General features: G+C 45.4%; 1 protein-coding gene across 2 annotated transcripts in view; it reads right to left on the bottom strand.

Moving 5' to 3' along the window:
* The window catches only part of LOC121569958 (procollagen-lysine,2-oxoglutarate 5-dioxygenase 2), a 94,249-nt gene extending 82,979 nt beyond the window's left edge, over positions 1–11,270 (bottom strand). For both annotated transcript variants that reach the window (XM_041881323.2, XM_041881324.2), the window contains exon 1: positions 10,860–11,270. In XM_041881323.2, the coding sequence (XP_041737257.1) occupies positions 10,860–10,956 (97 nt within the window). In that variant the 5' untranslated portion in view covers positions 10,957–11,270. The remainder of the gene's footprint in view (positions 1–10,859) is intronic.
* Positions 11,271–11,682: the final 412 nt, after the last annotated feature.

The raw sequence follows: 11,682 nt of genomic DNA, 5'->3' as shown, positions 1-11,682 counted from the left end.
CAGTCACAGTGTCTCTGGTCCAGCCACAGTGTCTCTGGTCCAGTCACAGTGTCTCTGGTCCAGTCACAGTGTCTCTGGTCCAGCCACAGTGTCTCTGGTCTAGTCACAGTGTCTCTGGTCCAGCCACAGTGTCTCTGGTCCAGTCACAGTGTCTCTGGTCCAGTCACAGTGTCTCTGGTCCAGTCACAGTGTCTCTGGTCCAGCCACAGTGTCTCTGGTCCAGTCACAGTGTCTCTGGTCCAGTCACAGTGTCTCTGGTACAGCCACAGTGTCTCTGGTCCAGTCACAGTGTCTCTGGTCCAGCCACAGTGTCTCTGGTCCAGTCACAGTGTCTCTGGTCCAGTCACAGTGTCTCTGGTCCAGTCACAGTGTATTTGGTCCAGCCACAGTGTCTCTGGTCCAGTCACAGTGTCTCTGGTCCAGTCACAGTGTCTCTGGTCCAGTCACAGTGTCTATGGTCCAGTCACAGTGTCTCTGGTCCAGTCACAGTGTCTCTGGTCCAGTCACAGTGTCTCTGGTCCAGCCACAGTGTCTCTGGTCCAGTCACAGTGTCTCTGGTCCAGTCACAGTGTCTCTGGTCCAGTCACAGTGTCTCTGGTCCAGTCACAGTGTCTCTGGTCCAGTCACAGTGTATCTGGTCCAGCCACAGTGTCTCTGGTCCAGTCACAGTGTCTCTGGTCCAGTCACTGTGTCTCTGGTCCAGTCACAGTGTCTCTGGTCCAGTCACAGTGTCTCTGGTCCAGCCACAGTGTCTCTGGTCCAGCCACAGTGTCTCTGGTCCAGTCACAGTGTATCTGGTCCAGTCACAGTGTATCTGTTCCTAACATTGAGGTGTCATAATTGGTAGATCCAGCTTCCTGAAGGCTTGAAGAGGTGTTATATTACTGTAGGTCATTTCTGTTTGAACAGAAAACATGTAGAAATGGCCTCCTGGGCCTGCTGGGCCACCTGGGCCTCCTGGGCCTGCTGGGCCTGCTGGGCCTCCTGGGCCTGCTGGGCCTCCTGGGCCTCCTGGGCCTGCTGGGCCTCCTGGGCCTCCTGGGCCTGCTGGGCCTGCTGGGCCTGCTGGGCCTCCTGGGCCCGCTGGGCCTCCTGGGCCTCCTGGGCCTGCTGTGCCTCCTGGGCCTCCTGGGCCTCCTGGGCCTCCTGTGCCTCCTGGGCCTGCTGGGCCTGCTGGGCCTCCTGGGCCTCCTGGGCCTCCTGTGCCTCCTGTGCCTCCTGGGCCTCCTGGGCCTCCTGGGCCCGCTGGGCCTCCTGGGCCTCCTGGGCCGCCTGGGCCTCCTGGGCCTCCTGGGCCTCCTGGGCCTCCTGGGCCTCCTGGGCCTCCTGGGCCTGCTGGGCCTCCTGGGCCTCCTGGGCCTGCTGGGCCTGCTGGGCCTCCTGGGCCCGCTGGGCCTCCTGGGCCTCCTGGGCCTGCTGTGCCTCCTGGGCCTCCTGGGCCTCCTGGGCCTCCTGTGCCTCCTGGGCCTGCTGGGCCTGCTGGGCCTCCTGGGCCTCCTGGGCCTCCTGTGCCTCCTGTGCCTCCTGGGCCTCCTGGGCCTCCTGGGCCTCCTGGGCCCGCTGGGCCTCCTGGGCCTCCTGGGCCACCTGGGCCTCCTGGGCCTCCTGGGCCTGCTGGGCCTCCTGGGCCTCCTGGGCCTCCTGGGCCTGCTGGGCCTCCTGGGCCTCCTGGGCCTGCTAGCCAGTCAGCCAACAAAATATACAGAAATGTTCCTTACTGCCAGAGTGTTATGAAATCTACAGTAATTATTACTGCCAATGTCTATAAAATCTACAGTAATTATTACTGCCAATGTCTAATAACATCTACAGTATTGTTCCTTACTGCAAGAGTCTACAGTAATGAGTAAACTGCTGGTTCCTCTAATCTGCCTTCACTTTAACCCTGACTAAAGCACTCCAAGCCACACTAAATCACTCTAAGCCAAACGAAACCACTCTAACCCAGACTAAATCACTCCATCCCACACTAAATCACTCCAACCCACACTAAATCACTTCAAGCCACACTAAATCACACTAAATCACTCCAATACACACTAAATCACTAACCCAGACTAAATCACTTTAGCCCAGACTAAATCACTCCAACCCAGACTGAACCACTCCAACCCACATTAAATTACTCCAACCCAGACTGAACCACTCCAACCCACACTCAATAATTTCAAGGGAATAAGGGACTGAAACAGCAGAGGAGAAGAAGAGTATAAAGAGAGGAGAAGGAGAGATAGACAAGGAGAGTAGAAGAAGGAGAGGAGGAGAAGGAGAGGGGGAGAAGGAGAGGGGGAGGAGAGGGGAAGGAGAGGGGAAGAAGGAGAGGGGGAGAAGGTGAGGGGGAGGAGAGGGGAGGGAGAGGGGGAGAAGAGGGAAAGGAGAGGAGTGAGACTAAGGTACTAGAAACAATGAAAATGAGAAGGAAGAGGGAGAGGAAGAGGAGGATGAAAAGGGAGAGGGAGAGGGAGAGGAAGAAGAGGGAGATGAAGATGAAGAGGAGGATGAAGGAGAAGGAGAGGGAGAGGGAGAGGAAAAGGGAGAGGGAGAGGGAGAGGGAGAGGGAGAGGGAGAGGGAGAGGGAGAGGGAGAGGGAGAGGGAGAGGGAGAGGGAGAGGGAGATGGAGAGGGAGAGGGAGAGGGAGAAGGAGGAGGAGCATTTTAATATGGTAAACACAATGCCTCTGCGACACCACCACTTAAATGCAATGCCACCTTGCCATCTGTCATTTAGCACTGGTGTGTGCCACTTCGCTTTGGTACCATGGGAATGTCCTACTTGCATATTTGATGGTTGACCGAAGAATGCCACAAACACAACTAACACCAACAACAGAAACAGAAGGCCAAACACATGTGTTTACAGGGAAGGAGCACTTCAACCAAGGTTGTGGTGATGTGACAATGCTCCAAGAACACCAACCGTAGGCTACGCCTGCCTGCTAGGTTTGATAGCATTAGGTATTACAGCCCAGAGTGATTACACAACATAGAATGTATGGGTGGATTTCAAGGTGGAGTTTCCTTTTTCTCTGTGTGAAAGTAGAATGGCTTCATGGTGTTACAGAGGCTGTGTACCAAATCGCACCATATATCCTATGTAGTGCACTGTATAGGGAATACACTATATACACAAAAGTACGTGGACATACTTTACCCAGCTTAAAAACCCAACATTAGCATGAATTTTGTCAACAAGATATACAACATTACAAATATTTTCAGAGACGTGAGATAATTAACTTGCTATCTGTAGTATTGTTTAGCTATTGAATTGTGAGATTACATACTTTCAAGGAAAATAGGCCCATTTCTTGACATATACACTGATTTTGAGAAGGGATTGTGTGACGATTAACTTAGCAACCGTGTGACCCAGCACGACAACGTGAATGCGATTGGTCGACAGTCTGCTGGGCGGGGCGTTATTCATTCCTTCATTCTTTGGATTCCAATCTCCTTTCTATAATATCTATGGCAACGGCACCATGCAATGCACCCTGGACTAAAGAGGCAGACAACTAGGAAAAATGTGATAGACCATCCGTTAAATTAGAATTTTCTCGTGGTAGGAATATTGCAAAAAATATGATAAACGGCTGATTCGAGAGAAGACATCCTCCCGAGTTATGACACCGGCCAGTATTGAAATCTGACAGGCTAGACGTTTTCGCGATCTGAAAGTTGTATTAATATTAACTTCCAGTGTAGTGAGAGCGACTTTATCACAATGTTACATCATACCGGCCGGATTTCAGCCTGATTGGAACGTCCAATAACTCAGATACACACGAAAACATGAAATGGCCCAGGGAATTGACAGAACATCACTCAGAGATGCACAAAAACAACATAACATTCAAAATGGGTGAACCGTTTATTTTAGGTCAGTGTTAGGCATTAGGGTTAGCAGTGTGGTTAAGGTTAGGGTTAAGGTTAAGGTTAAGTTTAAAATCAAATTGTATGACTTTGTGGCTGTGCCAGCTAGTGACCACTCCACAGAGCTAACTTCAGGGCAAAAATTCAGGGCAAAAAATGCCAACCTGCTACTTTTTACTAAACAGTCCGTGGTGAATAGTACGTAGTACGATTAATATAAATAAATAAATAATTGGTCATTTAGCAGACGCTCTTATCCAGAGCGACTTACAGGAGCAATTAGGGTTAAGTGCCTTGCTCAAGGGCACATTGACAGATTTTTCACCTAGTCGGCTCGGGGATTAGAACCAGCGACCTTTCGGTTACTGGCACAACGCTCTTAACCACTAAGCTACCTGCCGCCCTTAATACACAGTATGCAGTTTAAATAAGTAGTAATACTGTAATGAGCTTACATAGTTCCTGTCAGAAACTCCAAACAGTTGTCACTGACTAGTTGGATATTAATTTCCCAATGAACAAATATTTTTGTACTTACGTAAGTCTTTATAAATTCGCACACCGCCCCAACAGATCCAAATATTTACTAAATAAACTAAAGTAAAAAAATAAAACAGAAATAAAAAGTAACAAAATAAAAATAACAATAATGAGGCTATATACAGGGAGTCAATGTGCAGGTATACAGGTTAGTCTTGGTAGTTTGTACATGTAGGTAGAGGTAAAGTGACTATACATAATAAACAGAGAGTAGCAGCAGCGTAAAAACAAAGGGGTTGGGGGGGTCAATGCAAATAGTCCGTGTGGCCATTTGATTAATTGTTGAGAGGTGTTATGGCTTGGGGGTAGAAACTGTTAAGGAGCCTTTTGGACCTAGACTTGGCGCTCCGGTACCGCTTGCCGTGCGGTAGCAGAGAGAACAGTCTATGACTTGGGTGACTGGAGTCTTTGACAATTTTTTGGGCCTTCCTCTGACACCACCTAGTATATAGGTCCTGGATGGCAGGAAGCTTGGCCCCAGTGATGTACTGGGCCGTAGGCACTACCCTCTGTAGTGCCTTGCGGTCGGATGCCGAGCAGTTGCCATACCAGGCGGTGATGCAACCGGTCAGGATGCTCTCGATGGTGCAGCTGTATAACTTTTTAAGGATCTGGGGACCCATGACAAATCTTTTCAGTCTCCTGAAAGAATCACAACATAGCAAAGTTGGATCAGAGCTCGCAAGACGCAACGGCGCCATCTTAACTGATATGAACTGAACCTGGTTACTGAATAGTTTAACAATGAGATCCTCCTCCCTTCCTCTTCCTCCATCCAGCCAGCCTTCATCATACAGGAGGACAGATGCTGTCAAAGCCAGGGGTGGAGTACAGCGTCAACACACACACCAGACGCTAGTTCATTATGTTCACTTGGTCACCTACATCTGATCAGCACCCAACATCCTGACAGAGAGAGTAGAGAGTAGCCAGAGAGGACAGAGAGTAGCCAGAGAGGACAGAGAGTAGCCAGAGAGGACAGAGAGTAGCCAGAGAGGACAGAGAGTAGCCAGAGAGGACAGAGAGTAGCCAGAGAGGACATAGAGTAGCCAGAGAGGACAGAGAGTAGCCAGAGAGGACAGAGAGTAGCCAGAGAGAACAGAGAGTAGCCAGAGAGGACAGAGAGTAGCCAGAGAGGACAGAGAGTAGCCAGAGAGAACAGATGGACTTTCTTTCATATGAAAAGCACATCTACAACTAAAAAGGCTTCTTTTTTTGTTGATGAAAGTTAAAATAGAAAATGAGACCATTCAGCTTAGTTAATGAAAGTTAAAATATAAAATGAGATCAATCAGCTTTGTAATCGTTTACAGGCAAATGCTAGTAGAGGCTCATAGAGTTTTTAATTCCATCGTAAAGCCATCTTTAGCATCGTTAAGCCATCTTTAGCATTGTTAAGCCACCTTTAGCATCGTAAAGCTATCTTTAGCATTGTAAAGCCATCTTTAGCATCGTTAAGCCATCTTTAGCATCGTAAAGCCATCTTTAGCATCGTAAAGCCATCTTTAGCATTGTAAAGCCATCTTCAGAATCGTTAAGCCATCTTTAGCATTGTTAAGCCATATTTAGCATCGTAAAGCCATCTTTAGCATCATTAAGCCATATTTAGCATCGTAAAGCCATCTTTAGCATCATTAAGCCATCTTTAGCATCATTAAGCCATATTTAGCATTGTAAAGCCATCTTTAGCATCATTAAGCCATCTTTAGCATTGTAAAGCCATCTTTAGAATCGTTAAGCCATCTTTAGCATCGTAAAGCCATCTTTAGCATCGTAAAGCCATCTTTAGCATCGTTAAGCCATCTTTAGCATCGTTAAGCCATCTTTAGCATCGTAAAGCCATCTTTAGCATCGTAAAGCCATCTTTAGCATCGTTAAGCCATCTTTAGCATCGTAAAGCCATCTTTAAATATTGATAGCAGCAGTGTGAGTTGGAAATGTAAGCCACATGTTAAATGAGTGGAAAGATTTTCTGAAGTGTCAGTGTTTCCAGTAGTGATCTTTCTAGAACAACAGTGAAAGACTTTATGAAGTGTCAGTGTTTCCAGTAGTGATCTTTCTAGAACAACAGTGAAAGACTTTATGAAGTGTCAGTGTTTCCAGTAGTGATCTTTCTAGAACAACAGTGAAAGACTTTATGAAGTGTCAGTGTTTCCAGTAGTGATCTTTCTAGAACAACAGTGAAAGACTTTATGAAGTGTCAGTGTTTCCAGTAGTGATCTTTCTAGAACAACAGTGAAAGACTTTATGAAGTGTCAGTGTTTCCAGTAGTGATCTTTCTAGAACAACAGTGAAAGACTTAGATGCTTGTCCTGTCCTACACAGTATTTACACACAGATGTATTCTGTTCCATTGGAATATGTGGAAAACTGAAGAGGAAGGCGGCAGTGATAGGTATACATTATACTTTTGAGCCCCAGGCCCTGGGTTACTTGATACAACAAAAGAAAATGATTTCGTCATGTCCAATGTAATAACATATGCCAACTGAAGGAATATTCCTGAGAGATGTATTCTTTCATCAAGTTCTGAAGACTGCGGTGATGCTGGCCCAGTTGAAGAGGCTATTGGAGGGTCTAATTAGCCCCTGCCCCCTCAATGATTATCACCTTCTTGATATCACCATTTCAACTTTCAGTATGCAGAGGGAGAGTGGCTAGGGGATAGGGGGCATAGTGTGTGTGTGTGTGTGTGTGTGTGTGTGTGTGTGTGTGTGTGTGTGTGTGTGTGTGTGTGTGTGTGTGTGTGTGTGTGTGTGTGTGTGTGTGTGTGTGTGTGTGTGTGTGTGTGTGTGTGTGTGTGTGTGTGTGTGTGTGTGTGTGTGTGTGTGTGTGTGTGTGTGTGTGTGTGTGTGTGTGTGTGTGTGTGTGTGTGAGAGAGAGAAAGGGCTTCTGGGGGCTGTAGTTTCCCTAGACCTCAGCTCTCATGGTTGATTTATTTAGCGATAATTCCACATGCAGCCCCTCACAACCCCACAACACTGTATTGTTAAGTAGTAACATCTGTGGTCCTCTGTAGCTCAGCTGGTAGAGCACGGCGCTTGTAACGCCAAGGTAGTGGGTTCGATCCCCCGGACCACCCATACACAAAAATGTATGCACGCATGACTGTATGTCGCTTTGGATAAAAGCGTCTGCTAAATGGCATATTATTATTATTTATTATTAACACTAGTCTACATCCAAACACACAGCAGAGTCTCACAGCACACATGGCTCCAGTTAGGGCTTCTGGGCTTCTGACTGAGAAGCTTTAACAAGCAGCTGTGTTTTAGACTAGGTCTAATCGACAGAGCGATTTAGTGACACTGGGCATGTTTACTGAGGAAGGAGTTTTCAGACAAGTCCATAAAGTTCTAACCCTTCTTTAACCATTGTGGGGAGGTGGGATCGCAGCTGCTGTAGCAGATTATGATGTGTCCAAGTGCTATAGGTCTAATTATGGGGACTTTACTGTTTAATTATGGGGACTTTGTTGGTTTAATGTGAGGCCACTTAGCGGGGCCAGCCCATAGCGGTCGCTTAGTGCCCCCGGACGCTAGGGTTCCCCGACCAAATGTTTGTATAAAATATATACAGTATGTATATATATATATATATATATATATATATATATATATATAAAAAAATTTAACTCAGTCGGGGTCTCAGTTGACTATCGAGAGATAGCATAGTAGAATACACCAGAGATAGCATAGTAGAATACACCAGAGATAGCATAGTAGAATACACCAGAGATAGCATAGTAGAATACACCAGAGATAGCATAGTAGAATACACCAGAGATAGCATAGTAGAATACACCAGAGAAAGCATAGTAGAATACACCAGAGATAGCATAGTAGAATACACCAGAGATAGCATAGTAGAATACACCAGAGATAGCATAGTAGAATACACCAGAGATAGCATAGTAGAATACACCAGAGATAGCATAGTAGAATACACCAGAGATAGCATAGTAGAATACACCAGAGATAGCATAGTAGAATACACCAGAGATAGCATAGTAGAATACACCAGAGATAGCATAGTAGAATACACCAGAGATAGCATAGTAGAATACACCAGAGAAAGCATAGTAGAATACACCAGAGATAGCATAGTAGAATACACCAGAGATAGCATAGTAGAATACACCAGAGATAGCATAGTAGAATACACCAGAGATAGCATAGTAGAATACACCAGAGATAGCATAGTAGAATACACCAGCTGCAATTTCAAAATGTTGTTCTTCATCAGCAGTTTGCCTCTTGCTATGTCAGTCACTGACATTCACTCAATTAACCACGTCAGCTAAAAAAAAATGGTATTGGTAGTTGGTATCGCAGCTCTAAACTTGTAGTAACCATGGCCGAATACAGGGGGCCTGACCTCCAGGGGGCCTGACCTCCAGGGGGCCTGACGTGCAGGGGGCCTGACCTCCAGGGGGCCTGACCTCCAGGGGGCCTGACCTGCAGGGGGCCTGACCTCCAGGGGGCCTGACCTCCAGGGGGCCTGACCTGCAGGGGGCCTGACCTCCAGGGGGCCTGACCTCCAGGGGGCCTGACCTCCAGGGGGCCTGACCTGCAGGGGGCCTGACCTCCAGGGGGCCTGACCTCCAGGGGGCCCTCATTGATTTTGTTAGTAATTCTCACGAAGGTATATTAACATGGCATAAGTCATGGCAAAATAGGTAGAATTGCAGGAAATTAGCTTTGAAACTGCAAAAATATATCGCCAACCAATGGCAAAATAGGTAGAATTGCAGGAAATTAGCTTTGAAACTGCAAAAATATATCGCCAACCAATGGCAAAATAGGTAGAATTGCAGGAAATTAGCTTTGAAACTGCAAAAATATATTGCCAACCAATGGCAAAATAGGTAGAATTGCAGGAAATTAGCTTTGAAACTGCAAAAATATATCGCCAACCAATGGCAAAATAGGTAGAATTGCAGGAAATTAGCTTTCAAACTGCAAAAATATATCGCCAACCAATGGCAAAATAGGTAGAATTGCAGGAAATTAGCTCAAAAACTGTAGAGACAAAAATACCTCTGCCCCATGGCAAAATGAATAGAATTGTATGAAATGTGTTACAAAATTGCAACATTTTCTTTACACCCTATTGCAAAATGTGTAGAATTGCAGGAAACGAAATGTAAAAACGTAAATGTTTCTTTCCACTGCCCCAACTAAATCTCACTTAGGGCCACCAAAAGGCTAGCGCCGGCCCTGCCACTTAGCCTGGCCTGCTCTGATGTCATAGGATAAAATGATTAGGTGGGTAGCGAATCAGGGGTGGCGTGGGGGGGTCAGGGTCGGGGTAACCTCATGCCCAGACTCAATTGCTACCTGGCTGGTTTGGCGCAGCTGGAGTGAGGGTTGAACCGGTTACATAAGACTTCTACAGATGTATTGGCCTGGTAAAGTGTTACTGTCTTATTAGGGTATAATCAGTGCTTGACTTGGACTGAAATGGGTGCGGTACTCATTTTGGGTGCTGGTACTGTTTATACAGTATTTTAAGTGCAGTAGCTACTTTTGAACTAATATTCTATAAAGAGGGACAGGCACTCGCGCGGTAGATTATTTGAGGCACTGGGTACAATTATTATTTTTGATTTGGATCCAATAACATGTCCTGTAAAAGGGGGATAAAAAGGCGCACATTATAAAATTAAACTTTGTGCGTCAGCCACACAGAACAGTCAATAAGGCTGAAATGTGAGAAACCGCAGAAGTGTATTTTCTCTTTAAGAGAAATCGCTTTAACGCTATAGTGTAATTTTTGACATCACCATGTTCCACTCCGCAAACACAGCAGACATCGCATTTTCTCACACGCACTGGCAGGAAGAGCCTGTGCTTACTCACCTAACGTCATGTAACCGAATAGCCCACCGCTCCAAACAGAGCCTAGATCCCAAGCCTTCACGTAGGCCCTATGAATGTGTTGTTTAATTAAATTCCCTCTAATGACATAGAAAACTGAAAAAGTATCTGCAGCCTACTTTAGAATATTATAATGCAATATTTGATGTGTGACGTAGGTAATGTGTTCTATCATATTTTATTTTATTTTTTATTATTATTTATGTAGTTGTTGTTTTTTTAAATATTGTATTGTATATTTTTGTAAAAAAAAAATACGCATATTTATATATATATATATATATATATATATATATATATATATATATATATATATATATATATATATATATATATATATATATATAAAAATTCAATAAATCACACATCAGGACAGCGCGCAAAATAAATTGCAAGAGAACTCAGGAAATCAAAGAAACATTTTGGAAAATAAACACTTTTATTAGGCTATAAACTATTAATAAGTTGAGTAAATGTGTCTAAAAACAAGACAAAAGACGTCAGTGTTATTTACAAACGTGTTGGCTAAAGGACAAGAATAGTTGTATAATAGCTTAAGCCGCTTACCTGTTGGAATTGGCTGTTGATTGCTGTCAGATGAGTGGGCATTGGAAACAAACTGTTTCCAGGAAAAACATAAAAAAAAGATATTGAGATACTCCATGTCTGCGGTGTGTTGGTGAGAGCAGCAGTCCCTTGTTCCAGAGCGGAGTTTGGGGACTGACTGGACGGGTGCTTCTCCTCTGCTGGTCTGCTCTGAGCTACTGGTCAGGACCCCCGGCTCCGGGTCGACGACTGGCTCTCCTCTCGCGATAATACAATGAAAGAAACAATTCTTCAACCAAACTTCAGCCTGAGTTTCAGATAGAGAGAGTGAGAGAGACGCAACAGTTGGTTGAGCTGGTTAGTCGCCCGAGGACTGCTGGTATAAATACTGTAATTCAGGGAGAGAACAGAACGGTAAAAACGTGGTTCCTTAATTGCAACTGTAGCTTCTGCTACTTTTCCCAGTAGTGTTGCATGGTGGCGGAGTGCATGGTGGCTGAGCAGAGAGAGAGAGACAGAGCGTGTCTCTACACCAGCCGGGGGGTGAAGCTTTGGCGCGAACTTGCCAAGTAGGCCTACCTCAACTCCTCCACAGATTTTACCATAGACTATAGTGTTTTTAATTAACCTCTGACTCCTTCCAGTCGCTATGCATTGTTTGCTGAAATTCATAATTTTTAATAAAACGTTAATGAAATACAAGCACCGACTGTTTCATCATTGCTGGTGGTCTAAAATGGCAACACAGCGCGAATGTGCATGTGCCTATTGAATCTCAACAAGGAAAGAGTCAGTGGTTGCATTTGATTCACGTTGTATTAAAACGCATTGATTTCAGCGAACA

This window comes from Coregonus clupeaformis, chromosome 7, assembly GCF_020615455.1.
Source record: "Coregonus clupeaformis isolate EN_2021a chromosome 7, ASM2061545v1, whole genome shotgun sequence".
Lineage (NCBI taxonomy): Eukaryota > Metazoa > Chordata > Actinopteri > Salmoniformes > Salmonidae > Coregonus > Coregonus clupeaformis.
Note: the sequence above shows the minus strand (reverse complement) of the source record. Positions and strands in the feature narration are given on the sequence as shown.